General features: G+C 43.5%; 1 protein-coding gene across 5 annotated transcripts in view; it reads left to right on the top strand.

Annotated features, from left to right (window-relative positions):
* Positions 1–4,980: 4,980 nt before the first annotated feature.
* The window catches only part of EIF2AK4 (eukaryotic translation initiation factor 2 alpha kinase 4), a 98,282-nt gene continuing 83,249 nt past the window's right edge, over positions 4,981–20,013 (top strand). For 3 of the 5 annotated variants that reach the window (XR_006218674.1, XM_042989171.1, XM_042989173.1), the window contains exons 1-2: positions 4,981–5,164; positions 16,060–16,172. Coding sequence is in view for 3 of the 5 variants with exons in the window: in XM_042989171.1 (XP_042845105.1) it covers positions 5,021–5,164; positions 16,060–16,172 (257 nt within the window). In the remaining 2 variants the exon portion in view is untranslated. Of the gene's footprint in view, positions 5,165–13,566; positions 13,818–16,059; positions 16,173–19,237; positions 19,306–20,013 lie in introns of those variants that run through there. The other 2 variants (XM_007081644.3, XM_042989172.1) reach the window with 2 other exon arrangements.

The following is a 20,013-nucleotide window of genomic DNA, read 5'->3' as shown; positions in this document are numbered from 1 at the left end:
GACCAAGAAGGAGGAGGAGGAGGAGGAGGAGGAGGAGGGGAGAGAAGGAGAAGGAGAAGGAGAAGGAGAAGGAGAAGGAGAAGGAAAATATCTTGAAAGTAGCCAAAGAGAAATACCACATTACCTATAGGGTAAAAAGCAATGTGAATGACAGCAGAGTTTTCACTGAAACCATATGGGCCGGAAGGAAGTTGCAAAACAGTTTTCAAGAGCTGAAAGAAAAAAACTATTGACCCAGAATTCCCCATCCAGTTAAAATAACCTTAAAAAATGAAGGGAAAAGGGATTGTGGTTTTTAAGATTTGGGGTACAACAGCCAATCTGGCATCTTTTCCTTGGGAAGGTAAGGGGAAACGGTAAGATCAGGAGAGGTACTTTGGGGAAGCAAGGAGTAAATGGGAGAGTAGAGACTGTTCCTTGAGGAATTGATCTAAGGGTTTAGAGAAGGCCTGGAGAACAAGAAAATCTTGGGGTATTCTGAAAAGTTCTTTGTAAACCCTACTTATGCCGTGATGCTCTTCTCAGGCTGGATGCTTCAAGGACTCAGAAGTTATCTCCAAGGATCCACTTAAGAGCCAGTCTTTCCTTTGGAAGGTACAGAGTTTGTACATCCCAAGCCTGCTGAGCTAACCAAATGACAAAGAGCAACCAAATGCAATGTGTGGACTTTATCTGGATCTTGATTTGGGAAACAAAACAAAACACAACACTGTAAAACAAAGCCAAACAATGACCTTTTTCTTTTAACAGTTTATTTAAGTATAACTGACATACAATAAATTGCATATACTCAAATGTACTGATTGATAGATAGTGATACAGGCATACATCTGTGAAAACATCACCACCATTCCAATTTTAGTATATGTGCTGTTGAAGAGAGCATAACCATCGCCACGATCAAAATAATGTCCATATTCTTGAGCCCCAAGAGTTTCTTCTTGTCCCTCTGGAATCCCTCCCTCTGGCTTATCCCTATCCTCCCTATCCCAGCCAGTCACTTATCTTCTATTACTAAGTTTGTATTTAGAATTTTATATAAATGGAACATAGTGTATGTATGTCTGGCATTATTCACTCAGCACAATTACTTTGCGATTCTTTTATTTTATTACTACATGGATATTCCTTCTTATTTCTGGATAATATCCCATTATATTGATAGATCTCAATTTATTTTTACCTCAATTTTTCCATCACCTGTATCTTGATAAGCATTTTGGATTGTTTCCAGTTTGGGGATGAAGGTGTCATGGACATTCACATACATGTGCCTTCGCTTCTCTGGGTTAAAAACCTTAGAGTGGAATAGCTGTGTCATATGGTAAGTATATATTTAAGTTTTTAACTAAAACTGCATGCTGGGACCTAAATGTAAAACCTAACACTATAGAACTTTTGGAAGAAAATAAAGGGAAAAATCTTTGTGATCTTGAGTTAGGCAAAAATTTCTTGGATATCACAATAAAACATGATTCATAGAAGAAAAAAACTGATAAATTTGCACTTCCTCAAAAGTAAGGACTACATGGGGGAGGGAGGTGGAAGGCAAAAAAAATAAATAAAAGAACTAAATTTTTTGTAAAACACTGTTAAGAGAATGAAAAGAGAAACCATAGACTGGGAGAAAAGCTTTGTAAATCACACATCTGAGAAAGGACTTACTTTGAGAATATATAAGGGATTCTCAAAACAAAATGATAAGAAAACAAGTAACTCAAGTTTTGAAATGAGCAGAAGAGGAACACCTGGCTGACTCAGTCAAGTTAAGCATCTAACTCTTGATCTCAGCTCCGGTCTTGATGTCAAAGTCCTGAGCTCAAGCCCCATATTGGGCTCCCTGCTGGGCATGGAGTCTACTTAAAATAAGTAAATTTAAGCAGACAAACAAATAAATAGATAAATAAAATGGGCAGAAGATTTGAACAGACCAAAAATATAAATGCTAAATGAGCACAAGAACAAATGCTTAACATCATTAGTCATTAGGAAAATGTAAATTAAGACCCAGTGAATTGTTACTACACAGCTATTACAATGTTTAAAATATAAAAGACTGACAATACCAATTACTAGCAAGGATGTTAAATACCTAGAACTCTCCTAAACTGGTAGGAATTTAAAATGGTACAACCACTTTGGAAAACAGTTTGTCAGTTTCTTTTATTGTGAAATTTCAACTTTGAAGTATCTTCAAACTTACATAAAAGTTACAAGAATCGTCCAAAGAACTTTCATATATATATCCGTTTACTAAATTCCCCAATAGCCCATATTCTGCATGTGACTTATCATCATCTCTCCATTTTCTGAATCGTTTGAGAGCTAACTGCATATTCCTATTACCTATTAAGGCTGCAGTGGAAATTTCCTAGTAACAAGGACGTTTTTCTAAGTGACCAGAGTACAACTAATGTCAGGAAATGAACACTAACATACTCCTGCCATCTAATCTACAAACACCATTCCCCCTCAAATTTTGCTGATTGCTTTGATTATGTCATTTATAGGTCCATCATCCAGTACAGATTCCAATTTTAGACAAATAGAGAATTTTGAACACAGATGGGTATTAAATGATGTTAAACAATTGTTACATTTTTAATCTGTAAGGATGACATTATGTTTGTAAAAAGTCTTTGCATATTAGAGATACATACCTAAGTATTTATAAAAAAAAAATGATGTTTGAGATTTTCTTTGAGATTCAATCCTCAGGGAGGTGGAATGGAAGGTGAAAAATGAAACAAGACTGGCAAGATATCTATCATTGTTGAAGCTGGGTGATGAGTACAGGAGGGTTTATTATAATATTTCTTCTACTTTGATATATGTTTCAAATTTTCCATAATTTGAGAGTTTTTAAATGAAACACCAATGGAGAAATTGAAGGATTGTAAAGATTGTAGTGGTATCATATTTGTGATTTAGAAACATTACTCTGGATACAATAGGAAAAAATGTCAAGTGGGGCAAGAATGAAAAACGGTGACTGTTTTTTGAGCTGTTGAAGTCATCCAAGGAAGAGGTGATAGTGGCTTGAACTAAGTTAGTGGTAATGGGAGGGAATGAAGTGGACAGACTGAAGAAATGGACTACCTGGATGTGAAAGATGAAAGAAAAGGAATGCAGAATCCCTCTTTGTTGGCTTGGCCCAAGGTGGGCAGGGTGGCACCATTTACCTAGACAACACTGGGGGGGAAAAAAAACGAATCCCAGGGAAAGGAAGGAAAAGATGGTTTGAAGAAGCCTTGGGTCGAAGGATTACATTTGTGTTATCACATTATCTGAGCCAGATAAGGGTGTTATCTGGGCCAGAATTGAGTGATAAATGACAGCAAGATATTTAAGCAATCATTATTTAGCAAACAGTACAGGGGTAGGAAAGGTAGATAAAGAAGTGTCACTGAGACCTGAAATCTAACTTGAGGTAATATGATTTTTTTTTTAATGTTTATTCATTTTTGAGAGAGAGAGAGAAAGAGAGAAAGAGGGAGGGAGAGAGAGAGAGGCAGAGAGAGAAGAAGATACAGAATCCCAAGGAGGCTCTGGGCTCTAAGCTATCAGCCCAGAGCCTGATAAGGGCTTGAATCCAGGAACCATGAGATCCTGACCTTAGCCAAAGTCCAGCGCTTAACCAGCTGAGCCACCCAGGTGCCCCAGTAATATGATTATTGTTTTTTAGTTTTAATTTTTTATTTAAAAAAAAATTTTTTTTAATGTTTATTTATTTTTGAGACAGAAAGAGACAGAGCATGAACGGGGGAGAGGCAGAGAGAGAGGGAGACACAGAATCCGAAGCAGGCTCCAGGCTCTGAGCCATCAGCCCAGAGCCCTATGCGGGGCTCAAACTCACGGACCGGGAGATCGTGACCTGAGCTGAAGTCGGACACTTAACCGACTGAGCCACCCAGGCGGCCCTAGTTTTAATTTTTTAAAAGATGTGTATTTATTTTTGAGAGAGACAAAGCACGAGTGGGGGAGGAGCCGAAAGGGCGGGGGTGGGGGAAGAGACACAGAATCCAAAGCAGGCTCCAGGCCTCCCAAGGGGGGGGCAAGGAGCCCAAAGGGGGGTCTGGAACCTAGGAACCTGAGTTGAAGGAGGAACTCATGACCTGAGTTGAAGTTGGAAGCGCAACCAACTGAGCCACTCAGGTGTCCCTAATATGATTATTCTTAATTGACGCGCTGCATTAGTAGGTAACTGAAAATGAAGTGCCATGACAACGTCTAGGTAGGTAGTTTATTTTATAAACTTGAAAAAATATGATTGGAGGCAGGATATAACAGAAAGACCTCCTAAGTTCACATTAAGTAAACTGGCCATCGGACATAATTCTCTCCAGGGGACCGTAGCTCATGAAGATGCCTGAGGGAAAGGAATTTTTCAATTGAAATTGCAAGGTGGTACCGGAGATTCTTAAAGATGGGAATGTAGGGACAGGACATGCACGGGATGTTGAATCCATCTGGCTGGGGGCACGAAGCTGGGGAGACGGGAAGTAGAGGTCACGATCTTTACTCCTAGTAGTCTCCTGGGAAGGTTCAAGGTTAGACCCTAAGGGCCTTGAAAATTCATCAAAGTCTGCCCTTTTGAGTTTCTTGTCACTACCGGTGCTAACGTAAAGAAGCCCAAGGCATTTCTGTTAAAGAGACTTATTTCGTGAAAATATTTGCCCTTATCATTTCATTCTCACTGATTTAACTTCTCACGTTCCTGCAGATTTCTTTGCTCTAGTTCTCCCGCAATATACCGGTGCAAAGCCGTATTCCGCCCATTGTTCCCTGGCTCCCTCGCTGGGGCTCCTCCCACCGCTGGAGGCAATTTGGGGAGCTTCGCTCCGCCCCAGGGCCTGTCGCCGGTGGGGCCCCGCCCCCGGCGCCGAACCCCTCCCACTGCCCCGCCCCCGGCGCCGAACCCCTCCCACGGCCAGTCTGGAGAGCCCAGCCCAGCTCCGGAGCCCGCCCCGGGCCCACCACCGCCACCGCACGGCTGCCCGGCCTGGGCCTCCGCGTCGCCATGGCTGGGGGCCGTGGGGGCCCCGGGCGCGGCCCGGACGAGCCGCCGGAGAGCTACCCGCAGCGGCAGGAGCACGAGCTGCAGGCTCTGGAGGCCATCTACGGCGCCGACTTCCAGGACCTGCGGCCGGACGCGTGCAGATCGGTAGGAACGTGGCTGGCCCGGGCGGTGCTGGCGTGTTGCGGCCCAGCTTTTTCTCTGTGACTTCCCCTGGCTAGGCCAGGCCCGGCCTTGCCGAGGCCGAGCCACAGGCCCTTTTTGGGATTCTTCAGTCGTTTAGTCTCTCCCGATTCCACCCACGCTTACTTTTGGTCCTTGCACCCGCAGCCGTTTGGCTGGTCTGCGGAACCCCCACCTGGGCCGAATTCTTTCACAGCCTTGTCTCCAGGTGGACTCCTCTCCCTTACCTGACACTGCTTCTCATTTCCACTGACACCCCGTAACATCTCTGCCTCCTTCCAGCCTTGTCCTACCCCCCCCCCCCCCCGGAAAGCCCTTGAGTTTGATACAACAGCGTATCATAGAGATGATTGCAACTTTGTTCTGAGAACGCTTTGAGCGACTTTCACAGACCTTACGGATCCCCCCAGTCAGAATTCTCTTTAAGTCTCACCCTCCTTTGTGTTCAAAACTATAAGTCGTGTGATACCCCACTGTACTCCCCAGGTGTCCTCTCTGTTTTCGGAGGTGGAGGAACTTCCTTGAAGGAACTTAACAGAGAGTATATAGAATATATTCATCTTGGCGGTAAGGAGAGTGCAAAGGAGTGCGCTGAGTTAGACCTTTTAAATGACATTTGGTTTAAAATATTATTTCCCTTTCTGTCATGGAGTAAAGGCTTATTATACGCTGTTGACCTTGATGGTTTTTCCCCCAATTTTGGAGAATTATCTCTGAGTATTGTCATTTAACAAGTAGGACCTCCCTTCATCTGCCTGTAATTCCTGCATTTCACATCTGTCTTATGGACACTTCCAGGATTTCCTCAACAAACAGGATCTTCTTTGTAGCTTTCAGAGGCAAACCTTCTCCCTCTCTCTTCCAAGGGCTTCTTCCTTCATTAAATATTTATTATTCCAGCCATCAGGGAAACAGCCCAGGGCAAAACAGATCAAACCTCCGGTCCTCAGAGAGCGTACTTTTCTTTTTTTCTTTTTTAAATGTTTGTTTATTTTTGGGAGAGAAAGAGAGAGTGCCTCGAGCACAGGTGTGAATGGGAGAGGGGCAGAGAGGGGGGACAGAGGATCCCAAGCAGGCTCTGCTGACATCTGCAAGCCTGGTGTAGGCTCAGACTCAAACGAACCCTGAGATCATGACCTGAGCCGAAATCAGGTGCTTAACCAACTGAGCCACCCAGGCACCCCAGGGACCTTACTTTTCTAGTACTTAAATTTCAAGAGTTTTTTTTTTTTAACCTGAAGTAGTAAAAAAGGTAAATATCCCCCTTATACTAAAATAAAAACATAACTTTCTGGCGATCTGGTAACTTCTCTTTCTAAACACTGAGAATCAGGACATAGGCCCATTAAACAGCCGAAATGGGAGTTACAAGGTGTACCCGCTGTACTCCAGGCAAAGCCTGTAAGACTTCCCTTCCAAGCTACTTTATTTACGTATACATGCTTAATTATCAAGTTCTAAGGCTGCAGAAAAATGAAAGGAAAAGGTGCTGCTGTACGTGGGGATATCAGTAATCCCAGAATTTACAGTTGGTGGTCTTTGTAACAAGAAAGAAGATTAACAAAAGCAAACAAAAGCAATGAAAGGCTGGTAGAAGAATTCAGATAGCTGTCTGTGGCTCCTGGCCCAGGGTGAATAGCCTCTATACTTTCATAGGCCTTGCAGGCAAATAACTGATGGCCATTAACCAGAAGTAGAAGTGTAGTCATTCAACAAGTACTTATTATCACCTGCTGTTTGCCAGTCTTCGGGGAGTGGTTACGCAGGTCCACAATCCTTTCTCGAAAACGCTAGCGATCTGTTGTTAGTTTTAAAAATTCAGAAGTGTTTGTGTTCACGTCCCTGTGTGCACATTCCATACCTTGGTGTGGGGGCTGGCGGGGCAGCATCCAGAATTAAACACCATGAAATGTGAATGTTCAGCTATTCACACTGACTGGGATCAATAAAGGCTTTTAATAGCCTCATCATGTCAGGCTGCCAATTTGCTGCCGATTTTGCTGCCAATAAATTCAGATCAGAATTTATTGACCTGAATAAGTTTCAGGTTTCTTGAACTTTTTGGGGGGATGTGTTATTATGTAGATTTCAGTTTACGAGCATATGTATATCATTTATAAACATTTTGGGAGTGAACGCTAAAAATTATTTTATATACTAAAGATCAGATACTACTAGATTAAAATTTAATTTACTCTAGAGTTACATGTTTATTATTAATTATTTTGGTTTATTTTCCATGTCAGCAAAGGTCTGTTTATTTATAATCTGATGTCTGTCCATTGCAAAGTTTCCTCCCAAAAGCTTGCTTCTGTCCTTGGACCTCCCAATAGTATACGAGAGTCCTTGTTTTCCTACATTTTTGCCAATATTGTGAACGTCAGGCTTTTTCATCTTTTCCAGTAGGTGGATGAAACATTTTTTTTTCCTGCTGTATTGTCTATTTTATTTTATTTTACTTTATTTTAATTTTTTTAGTAGTCTCTGTGCCCGGTGTGAGGCTCGAACTCAGAACCCTGAGATCAAGAGTCACACGCTCACCTGACTGAGCCAGCCAAGCACCTCATGTATTTTTTTTTTTCTTATTCATTTGTCAGCTATTTTATGTTTAAAACATTTTTGAGGGAGGAGGCAGAGTGAGGGAAACAGGATAAGAAGTGGGCTCCATGCTTCCGATTCTGTGTCTCCCTCTCTCTGGCCCTCCCCCACTCCCACTCTGTCTCACTCTCTCTTTCAAAAATAAACATTTAAAAAAAAAAAAAAAAGAAGTGGGCTCCAAGCTGACAGCAGAGAGCCTGAGGGGGGGCTTGAACTCACTGCTAGATCATGACCTGAGCTGAAATCGGACACTTAAGTAATTGAGCCATCCAGGGACTCCTTCTTTTAATTCTTTCATGACTTTGTTTTTATTTATTTATTTATTTATTTATTTATTAGTTTTTATTTATTTATTTTTGAGAGGAGGGAGGGCAGAGAGGGAGAGAATCTCAAGCAGGCTGCCTTATCAGGCTTCTTTATCCATTCATCAGTCTATGGACATTTGGGCTCTTTCCATTATCTGGCTATTGTCAGCAGTGCTGCTATAAACATTGGGTGCATGTGCCCCTTCAAATCAACGTATTTGTATCCTTTGGATATATACCTAGTGGTGCAGTTGCTGGGTCATAGGGTAGTTCTATTTTAATTTTTTGAGGAACCTCCACACTGTTTTCCAGAGCGGATGCACCAGTTTGCATTCCCACCAGCAATGCAAGAGAGTTCCCCTTTCTGCAAATCCTTGCCAACATCTGTGGTTTCCTGAGCTGTTAATGTTAGCCATTCTGACAGGTGGGAGGTGGTATCTCATTGTGGTTTTGATTTGTATTTCCCTGTCTGATGTTGAGCATCTTTTCATGTGTCTGTTAGCCATCTGGATGTCTTCCTTGGAAAAATGTTCATGTGTTTTGCTCATCTCTTCACTGGATTATGTGTTCTTTGGGTGTTGAGTTTGGTAAGTTCCTTGTTTATTTTAGATACCAGCCCTTTATCTGGTACGTCATTTGCAAACATCTCCCATTATCTGGTACGTCATTTGCAAACATCTTCTCCCATGCCCTCCGTTGCCTTTTAGTTTTGTTGATTGTTGTTTTCTTCACTGTGCAGAAGTTTTTTTTTTTTATCTTAATGAGGAGAAAAGAGACACATTCTTAAACCAGTTTATTTTGTTGGCCCTGAGTGTTAGGAAGTGCCCAGAGAAAAGCACATCAGACTCAGCAGCAGGGGATGTGTGGGGGCATTGGCTGTGGGCTCCTCTGTAACAGTGGAGGAGAGCATCTGGCTTCACGATCCCAAGGAGAAGCACATACAACTTCTATTTTATAGTTGCTTCCATTGCTACTTTTTATGCTGCTTTCATTTCGCTTGCATTTTAATCTTTGAAACAAATTGGTTTTTTTCTCATGTATATTTTATAGTTAATATATTTTGTATCTGATACATTCTGCATTGTGTTTTCCTCTTCCTTAGTGTTCTCAAAATTTTTTGGTTATCCCTTATTTTATCTGCCTGCAAATATTCCAGGAATTTGTTATTTCCTTGTGTAGGTTAAGTCAGAGAACTTTACCAACACTATTCTAATAACCATTTATCTTTCAAATGCACAAAGGATCCCCTCCTTACCCCCTCCCCAGCACATCCTGATTGTTACATCATTTTTAATGGAGCCCTGTTCAGCTCCAGGACTCCTTGAATGCTTTTATGTGAGCTAATGCTTGATATCCTAAACATAGCTTGTCTAAAAGCCTCTTTTCATGTTGAGAAGCCTCCCGGTTTGCTCAAGGAAAGCCTGGCAAATAGTCTGTTCTTATGTCTAAAGTCACTTTTCCTGGACTGTTCTTCCCCCCCCCCCCCCACCCCCAATGTGCCTGTATTGGGTAGGATTCAGTTTGGCTACATGTTAAAGAAAACTTAACAAAATTCAGTTTGCTGCAAGCAGAAGTCTGGGGTCTAGGGATTTTTCTAAATTTCTGTTCATTGCCCAAAATAGCTGCCTGAGCTCCAACCATCATATCTGCATTCCAGTCAGCAGGAAGGAGCTAGGGATGAAGAAGTTGCCTGTGTTAGTTCTTTCATCTTATTAGCCAGTGATTAACCCAATGGCCACACTCAGCTGCAAAGGATTGCATCCAACTAAAAAATCAGGAGCTCTGTTGCCAAGAAATAGGGAGAGAATGGATATTGGGGGAACAATTAATAGTCTGCTGGGAAATACCCTGAAGTTTATGTCCTATGGTGAAGAATGTCATTCTGATCCAGTTAAATTGTGAGCCAAAGATGAAGGCCTCGAAAGTAGCAGACACCTGGGGGTGCCTGGGTGGCTCAGTCACTTGGGGAACCGGACTCTTGATTTTGGCTCAAGTCCTGTCTCACGGTTCATGAATTCAAGCCCCACGTCAGGCTCTGCACTGACAGTGCAGAACCTACTTGGGATTCTCCCTCTGTCTCTCTATCTGCCCTTCCCCCACTTGTGCTCTGTCTCTCTGAAAAAAAAAAAAAAAAAAAAATGGGTAACAGACACCTGATAGCTCAGTGCCCCGCTCTTGGAGCTAGTTTTACTTGGTACTCAGAACCAGACAAGCTGGTAGATTTCATCCAGTAGTAGGTCATTCCTCAGTGGCCTCGGTCTGTTCCTTCATCCAAGCCACCGTCACTGGGCTCGTGCGCCTGGTAAAGCTCTGCAACCTCTACGCACCCAGGAGTTGCTTCACTTTGTTACAAAACTCCTTCCTCTTCCTCAGAGTTTGTTTTGGCATTACCTGGCTCACCGCCATTGTCACTGCTGTGCTTGGTGTTCTGTTGTGGAAATAATGGGAACACTGCTAGACCTGCATGGTGTATGGCTGGTCCAGCCCAGGAGGGTCTGCAGGGTGCTTACAACTTCTTTAGGCCCCAGTGTTCTGTATATGCTGTTCCCCCTTGTGCTTCAGGTACTGCCCCAGAGGCCTCCTCCCCTGAGGCTTGCCAGCAATCTGTAACTGGATTCACTGTGCTTTATTAAGCATTCCCTTTAGTAAGGAATATCTTCAACCTGTGTAATCCCCCAATCGGCCTCATTTTTCTGAAGGTTGCTTCCTGTTCCTGTGACTCTGGGTGCACAGTGAAGGGCTCTCTGTACCATTTCCTGTAAGGCCTAGTTACACTGACATACACTTTTCACTTCTTTGATGAAGACAAAAGGGAATGTTAAACCAGATCTGCTATCTTACCTGTCCGGGGATACCTCACTTCATGGGGTACGTGTCTGTGTGTTGGAAGTTCATTTCCACCCTGGGCCCAGGAAAGACCTGTCCTTTGGTTTACGTTTGTAAATCAGCTTGCTGTTTGTACGCAGCTTGCTGATAATTTTAGTTCTGCTTACGTTGACCTAATTCTTGCTCCTTGAAGCTATAGAGGGCTACTCTCATTTTGTTGCTTCAAAAACAGAAGATCTGCTGTTAACTCCTGGGTGGTGTGCTTGCATTATAACATCTTGACTTGCCCATCGTACATTGGGCTTGTCAGGTGGTGAGTATTTTACTTTAAGAAAATCATTTGTGTGGCATTTCCCCTCATTTTCTTACCTATTTCTTTGGCCTCTTGTAAGCTATTAGTCATACAGACTTAGAGCAATATTCTCACTGGTTTGTTCTGAAATAAAATTTTCACTGGTCAACAGCCAAGTTAGAAAATGAAAGGCAGAATAATGTGTAAGTGAAGATTTTTTTTTTTAATTTTTATTCTGAAAAAAAATTTTTTTTGATGTTTGTTTATTTTTGAGAGAGAGAGAGACAGAGCACGATCAGGGGAGAGGCAGAGAGGGAGACACAGAATCTGAAGCAGGTTCCAGCCTCTGCACTGACAGCAGAGAGCCTGACATGGGGCTCAAACTTAGGAACCGTGAGATCATGACCTGAGCCAAAGTTGGATGCTTAATCGACTGAGCCACCCAGGGGCCCCATATTCTTTTTTTTAAGTGAAGATTTATTAGTATAAGATAAATTGACCCCCCTCCGAATTTTGATACTACAGCATTCTCTGTTTTCTGAAATGAATATATAATAGGGAGCAAAAATGTATTTTCTTTCTTTCTTTCTTTCTTTCTTTCTTTCTTTCGTTCATTCTTTCTTTCTTTCATTCTTTCTTTTCTTTCTTTCATTCTTTCTTTTCTTTTCTTTTCTTTTCTTTTCTTTTCTTTTCTTTTCTTTTCTTTTCTTTTCTTTTCTTTTCTTTTTTTAGAGTAAGCTCTCTATGCCCAACTTGGGGCTTGAACTCCTAATCCTGACATCAAGAGTCTCATGCTTCACTGACTGAGCCAGCCAGGCGCTCCCGAAAGAGTATTCTCTTGGCAAAATGATAAGTTGGTGATCATAATGTCTTTCCAAACTTTGTGGCCTGTAAGATGAGAAAGGCTGAAAAGGTTTGATCTGGTGGAGAAAGCACTGGTAAAATTTTGCTTGAGTCTAGCCTTTCTCTCAATTTTTACATCCCTACCATGCTGGATTCTTGTTAGAAAATGAATAACAGTAACAGCAAAGACTGGTTGGAAAGATTTACTTCAAAATAATCTCAGGTGGTGTTTGCGGGTAGGGGTAACATATAGATACACAAGGTTGGCCATCAGTAGGTAATTGTTGAAACTGTATGGTAGGCACATGGAGTTCATTGTATCGTTACCAGCTCTTGTTTGAAATTTTCCATAAGAAAAAGTTTCTCCAAAAGTGAGTCTGTTGAAGAAGACTGGCTGGTCATGGCAATAATCTTTCCTTTTCTTCCTAGCAACTAAGTATCTTAGCTGCTCTTAGCAGCTAAATGCTTCCTATGCAAAGTTCTGTCTAATATATAGAGCAGGGAACGGCTGTCTGCCGTGGTTAGAGGGGAACTAGGAGGCCTGGAGCCCTGTTAGTTCAGTCTCACACTCAAACCTTTGAGGCTCCTCTGCGGAAACCCACCAGCCTCTCCCTGCTTGTTCTTCTCACGTTCCTCTGTCATTCTAAAGAAGGGCCCCTCCTCCTGTCTGTCTCTCTTGTGCCCAGGATCCATGGCTGTCAGCCCTCTGATACGTCCTAATTGTGTCTCTTTCCAGTTCTTCTGTAGTATTCCTTCCCATCAACATCCTCACATGCTCTAGTATCTCTCATCTTTAAAGACGGAGCAAGAGATACCTCCCTTGCTTTCACATCCTCCTCTGTCTGTGGCCCCATTCTCTGTGCACTTAATGCCCAAACCCAAACCTCACTGAAGGGCTTGTCTAGACTCACTGAGTCTCATGTTCACCCCTCATCACACCAGGGCCTGCGTTCGGTGCCTGTGGAGCCTGCTCTTGGCAAGGTCACCTACAAGCCCGTGTTACCCCAGCAGGGGATGGTCTCTGTTCTCATCCTGTTCCACCTCAGGAGCATCTGGGACAAGGCCTGTTCCTTCCGTTTCCCTCCCTGGAGACCCAGTCTTTTTGTCCACTTTATCTCACATACACCTTCTTTCTCCTTTGCTACCAACACAGGCTGAATTGTTACAGTAGCTTTTGACCCTTGCTCTTACTCTACCTTGTTCACTCTTTACTCAGCCACCAAAGTGATCTTTCAAAATATATGTTAGATCATATCATTCCCATCTTAAAACCCTGCCTGAGGGGTGCCTGGGTGGCTCAGTCGGTTAAGCGTCCGACTTCGGCTCAGGTCACGATCTCGTGGTATGTGAGTTCGAGCCCCGCGTTCGGCTCTGTGCTGACTGCTCAGAGCCTGGAGCCTGTTTCAGATTCTGTGTCTCCCTCTCTCTCTGACCCTCCCCCGTTCATGCTCTGTCTCTCTCTGTCTCAAAAATAAATAAATGTTAAAACAAAACAAAACCCTGCCCGATATTTCACCTGGCTGACAAGGCCCTTTGTGCCCCGGCCGATCTTCATCACACCTGCTTACCTGGTTTCCGCATCCCTCCTCTGTTCCAGGCGTGCTGGCCTCCCTTTGGTTTTTGGAATACACCAACCTCTTGCTCACTTTGAACCTCTTCACGTGCCTTTCCCTTGTCTGGAATGCTCCGTCTCTGGCTTGTCTCACCTTAGGTGTGATATCCTCAGATGGGCCTTCCTGATGACCACGTCCAAGTATGTTCCCTCACATCCACTGCCAGTCGTTCTCTAATTAGAGTGTAGAGAGACAAGATTTTGCTTTTGTCTTCTTAGGGGTCTCTGGCTAGATATGAGAATTTAATTGATATGAGATGAGGCAGATCGACAGGAGAATAGCATACAGATTTTTACACGTAGATAGGAAACCCCATAGGAAAATGAAGACCCAAAGAAGTGGCCAGACCTCAGTGTTTAGATGGCGGGTTGAACAAAGAGAGGGAATTGTGGAAAAGTAACTAACAAATCTGGGGAGGCTGAAGAAAGACAAGAGTCCTTTTACCAAGTTCTGTTTGTACAGAATTCTCTCGGCCTCGATATTCTGTCTCTGGTAGTGAGAAGATTTCCTTCTTAATATAGGAGGGCATGTTTCACATGAGAGTTTTATCGCCTGCTTTCAGGAAGAAAAGAGAAGGTTGGAGGGCCTTTCGTGCACCTTCTGTTTTTAAGAACCCTTAGCTCAAAATAATGCTTATGCCAAAGTGGCGTGTTTTGGGGTGCCCTGTTCCATCACCGTTCAAGGGCATCACACCTCTTCAACAGCACTTTCCGAACTCGAACCTGTGTATTTATTATTTGTGTTCCCAAGTTCCGTGACAGCTGGAACCACGTCTGTTTTCTCTCTTTGGTGTGCTACCAGTGCCTGAGAGAGCGATGCCCAATAAGTGTGGGTGATGAGGCATGATGGCTGAATGAATAGATAAAAGACCTCCTGGCTCACAGGGTGTTTAACCCTTCCAGGACCAGCAGAGCCTTACCGCAGCTTTCAGCAAGGATTAGGATAAAGCCTCATGAAAACTGACCTTATGTATTTCATACACATGGTTGATGAGAATTTTGTTTATTATGTAATTCGGGGTGCCGTGTGTTGTAAATATCTGTTAGAATTTAGTGTTGCTAAGTGCTTTCTTGCCCCTGAAAGATTTTTATGCCTTTCCTTTTCTGGGAAGTGCGAAAGAATGTCACATTTCCCTTTTTGCCCTGGCAACTTGTGTGTTTCAAGACAAAGTCAAGGCTCAGCCCCAGCAACTCGGATCGGCACTAGCAAGGGAGCAGCTAATGAGAAAGACACAGGTTTGGAGTCAAGGTTGGATCTGAAATCTGGCCTTGTCGCCGTGTACCTGTGGGCAAGAAACAGAAACTTCCTGAGCCCAAGCTGCTTGCTCTGTAGAATGGAGATGGGGCCTACCTGGCACAGTTGGTGAAGTGCCTGGACCAGGAGAGTACACGTTTCTTCCCTCAGCATCCCTTCTCTCAGGGATGAAATTATAGATAATTATAGATATTATAGATAATATAGATATTATAGATAATATCAGCTGCCTCAGACCTTTTTTGGAAAAAACACATTTAATAAGTTAAAGAACAATAAATAGAATATTTAGTTATTTGGTGAAAAGCAGTTGGATGGAAGCATGTCCAAGTTAGAAGAGCCATCAGATTTCCATGATAAGGTTTTCACTTGTTATTATCTCATTACTCAGATTCCAATTGAAACCCTTCCTGCTCAAGAGGTCCTTCCTTGGCACACCTGTCTGACTCTATCATTTTGCCTTCTTTTCTTTCTCTCTTCTTTTTTTTTTTTGTTAATGTTGATTTATTTTTGAGAGAGAGAGAGAGAGCAGGAGAGGGACAGAGTGAGCAGGGGTGCGGGGGGGGGGGGGGGACAGAGGATCTGAAGCAAGCTCTGTGCTGACAGCAGAGAGCCCAATGCGAGGCTGGAACTCAGGAACGGTGAGGTCCTGACCTGAGCCAAAGCTGGATGCTTGACGGGCTGAGCCACCCAGGTGCCCCTGCCTTGTTTTCTTTACAGCACTCATCACTACTGAGAATACTCATTTGCCTTCTTATCTGTATTGGCCAGTTAGGCTCATGTCTGTCTGAATTTACCCCTGTACTCCTAGCCTGTAGATCAGTACCCATGCATAATCATGTGATCAGCGCTCAGTAACACCTATTGAATGAATGGAAGCTTACGTGGAATGTTTGGCTCACTCCTTAGATAACTTTGAAAGGGGAAATGCAGTCTCTCTGGCACAGGTTTTGTTTTTAAACCACACTTTAGGAAAAGATGACCGAACACCTATATAAAAGTACAACGACTCGTACTATTTGAAAAGTTGAACATTAGAGCTAGATGGTCATTATCTTAATTGCTCATGGTTTGCTCTCTGGGGCAGGGAAAAAAAAAAAAAAAAAAGATTTTCTTTTTCTCTTTTAGGTCAATGAGGCTCCTGAAATCAATTTAGTTCTGTACCCTCAGGGCCTAACTGGTGAAGAAGTATACGTGAAAGTGGATTTGAGGGTCAAATGCCCACCAACCTATCCAGATGTGTGAGTACATTTATGAATACCTTTTGATGTGACATCACTTCTCTGTTTTGACATCATGGAAGCAGATTGACATTAATGGTATTTTCTTCTTCCTGCCTCCATTCCCCTTAAAATTTCATTCCCTGTCACCTGTATTTCATCAAAGCTACATCAGTAAACATTGTTATGAAACCTGTCTCATGTTAAGTCTGCTTACAGTGGTAGAATAGTCACTCCAGATACTAATATTTGCTCCGTGACCAATTGTTTGCTTTTTCTGATGTGTTAATTTTCTTCTTGCTTTTTTTCTTCTTTTCTGATGTGTTAATTTTTGTTTAATTCTTCCTAAATTGGAAAGAGGAATAATCTAGAAGAAAGGGATGGGGCACCCGGGTGGCTCAGTTGGTTAGGCATCCAACTCTTGATTTTGGCTCAGGTTGTGATCTCACAGTTGTGAGATCGAGCCCCGTGTTGGGCTCCGCGCTGAGCACGGAGCCTGCTTGGGATTCTCTCTCTCCATCTCCCTCTGCCCCTCCCCTGCTTGCATGTGTGTGTGCGTGCGTGCACACACTCTCTCTCTCCCAAAAAATAAAAATAAATTAAAAAGAGAAAAAGATAAACGTGTGAGAACCAGTAGAACCCTTGTATACTTAGTTTTAAAATGTGGTTGGTGTTAAAACTTAGAGTAGCAATAGCTTTCTGGGCCTAATGGAAGTTTTATTCCCTAGAGGAAAAAGGAGTTTTGAGTCCCTCTGTTACTAGGGGCACTGCTGATGAGTCTCCACCATGCAGGGCTTGCTGTATCCCTGGCCCTACCCAGTGATGCTAGAAGTGCTCTTCAATCTGTGAGACAACCACAAGACACCACCATTTTCAAACTCCCCCTGAAAGCGTACTGCCTCTAGGTGAGAACCACTGGTATTGCAAGAGCGTTGGCCATCAGTAGTCAACTATTGCGTGTGAGCAACTGGGGTAGGGGCCGAGGGAGGAAGAGAGAATCCCAAGCCGCCTCCATGCTATCAGCACAGAGCCCAATGCAGGACTCGATCCCACGACCCTCGGATTGTGACCTGAGCGGAAATCAAGAGTCGGACGCTCAACTGGCTGAACCACCCAGGCACCCCACATACTGTCTTTTTGAAGTATATGTATATTTCATGTAATCTTTCCTGAGACATTACACACGGAGAGGCAGATTGGCTTGGATGATATTTGTGGCTTGAGCTTCTTGTGCAGGAACCAGTGGAGAAAAGTGACAAATAAAAGGATGCAGTGCCTCACAGAGTGGGTGGTAAATTTATGGAAATTTGTTATCCAGAAAATTCAGAGAGGTCAAGATGAGCTGCTTGAATCTAGTAACCCTCTTTTGCCTCTAACACTGCGCCTAGAGTAGGTATAGTAGGTATTTAGAAAGTTAATTAATGAATTAGTAAAAGGGTAATTACATTTATGAAAGAAAAACAAGGCAGTGTCTCTCTAGGTTTTATTTTGCCTGATGCCAAATAGGTGGTGTCTTTTCTGACAGCTGGGTTCAGTTTTGATATGAACTAGCCATGTTTTGTTGTTGTCGTTGTTTTAGACAGAGACAGAGGGTGCAAGTGAGTGGGGGGTAGGGGAGCAGAGAGAGGGAGAGAAAGAGAGAGAATCCCACAAGGGGCCGAGAGAGAGAAGCAGGGCTCACCCGATGTGGGGCTTGTGCTCACCAGAAGTGGAGCTCGTGCTCTCCTGAACTGGGGGGCACGAAGTCACCCAAAGCTGGGCTCGTGGTCCGTGAGATCATGACCTGAGCTGAAGTCACATGCTTAACCAGCTGAGCCACCCAGGTGCCCCACAGACTAGCTGTGGTTATTGCAGACCTCACGAGTTAAGGGCTCAGTTCCACAAAACTTCAAACCCTGGTTGCACGTACCGCATTTCCAGTCAACCAGCCGTAAATATGGCCTTCAACCCTGTCCTTAGGTTTGGAAATTTGTTAGAACAGCTTGTAGAACTCAGGAAGGCTTTGCTTTCAACTAATTATCAGCTTACTATAAAGGATATAACACAGGATGAGCCGAATGAAATAGGTATGTAGGCAAGGAATGCAGAGTTTGTCTGCCTTTGGACATTGACAGGTATTCCCTGGGGACACAGTCACCCCTGATTGAGAACCACTGCACTAGGGGACCATTCTGGCAAATCTTGATGTGTCTAATTGATAAAAATATTTTGGGATGATTTATTGATTGATTTTATTTTGAGAGAGAGAGTGTGTGTGTTCCTGTGTGCCAGCAAGGGAAGGGTAGAGGGAGAGAATCTCAAGTAGGTTCCATGCCCAGCATGGAGTCCGACGGGGGGGCGGGGGCTTGATCTCATGACTGTGAGGTTATGACCTGAGCCAAAATCAATAGTCAGACACTCAGGGTGCCTGGGTGGCTCCAGTCAGTTGAGTGTCTGACTTTGGCTCAGGTCATGAACTCATGGTTTGTGAGTTTGAGCCCCGTGTAGGGCTCACTGCTGTCAGTGCAGTGCCTGCTTTAGATCCTCTGTCCCCCTTTCTCTCTGCTCTACCCCCCACCCCCACCCCTGTCTCTGCCCCTTCCCTGCTTGTGCTCTCTCTCTCTCTCAAAACATTGAAAAAAAAAAAAAAAAGACAACCATTGGAGTCACCCAGGAGCCCTGGGATGATTTCTAAAAAAGAAAAAAAAACACGGAAATGATTATAAAAGAGCCATAAAGTAGACATTATAATCTCAGCTATATAAAATTATAAATTATGTGCCAAGGACATAGAAAGCTGAAAAAAAATTGGGGGGGGGCGGATTTTTAAAGTTTAATTATTGTAGATGGGTTTTTTCATCATTCTGTTAACATTGATTGCTATATAATGACTGCTGAATTAAAAAAGTTATGTAAGGCTTGACTTGGGGGAGCATTCTTATTGTTGGAGATGATATGGTACAGGAAAACTTTGTTTTTCTGCAAGATAGTCTTGGATGCAGATAGTCTTTGATGTGAGAGAGTTGTGGGTTAGATGGACCATACTCAGGACTGTATGTATGGCCTTTCCTTTCTTGTTCTCATATGTATGAACTCCTTTCTCTCAGGTTTCCATCTATCCAAGGGGATAATGATGTAGCAACCTACCACACCAGGGCAGTGAGAGAACGCAGAGGTAGTAAAATAGTAAAGGCTTTGCTAAACTAAAATCCCATCAGTTACTCAGAAATAATTGGTCGGAAGTAGAGTCAGCTTCTCTTCAGCGAAATCAAAGTCGATTTGATGTCAGTGAACTGTTATTGGATATCTATTGATGGGGAATCAAGGGGAAGCTGAGGAGTGGCGGCTGCGTACCTCGCACAGAAAAGTGTTGAGTCTCGCTTGTGCTCTGCAGGGAGACGAGCGTGCTGGGCATCCTTGCAGAGCACACACAGGTAGATTCAGATGTGAGTGGGTGAGTGAGCATTTCCACCTTGTTGGCAATCACAAGGAGTGACACAACATGCATGTAGTGGGGATGCTGGATGGATCGCTGAGTCCTCATCTGCTTTTTGGGTTTTTTTTTTAAAGATTTTATTTTTACGTAATCTCTACACCCAACGTGGGGCTCGAACTCACAACCTCGAAGTCAAGAGTCACGTGCTCCACTGACTGAGCCAGCCAGGTGCCCCAACCGAGGCTTCATCTTGCCTGGTTGTGCTTGGTCTGTTTTATGCTGGAGCACTAATGAGCCCAGAGCACTTGGACTCTTGCGGGTGAACTGTGAGAGCTGGGTAATTGTTGGGGGCAAGTCAGAATGGAGCCCAGTAAGTCTGGTCCCCGCGGGCTTCTCCCCCAGGGGCCACAGGTGACCCCATGTCAAGCACTGTGTCAGCAGAGTTGC

The sequence above is a fragment of the Panthera tigris genome, chromosome B3 (genome assembly GCF_018350195.1).
Source record: "Panthera tigris isolate Pti1 chromosome B3, P.tigris_Pti1_mat1.1, whole genome shotgun sequence".
NCBI lineage: Eukaryota > Metazoa > Chordata > Mammalia > Carnivora > Felidae > Panthera > Panthera tigris.
The sequence above is the reverse complement of the archived record's forward strand: the minus strand, read 5'-3'. Positions and strand labels throughout refer to the sequence as shown.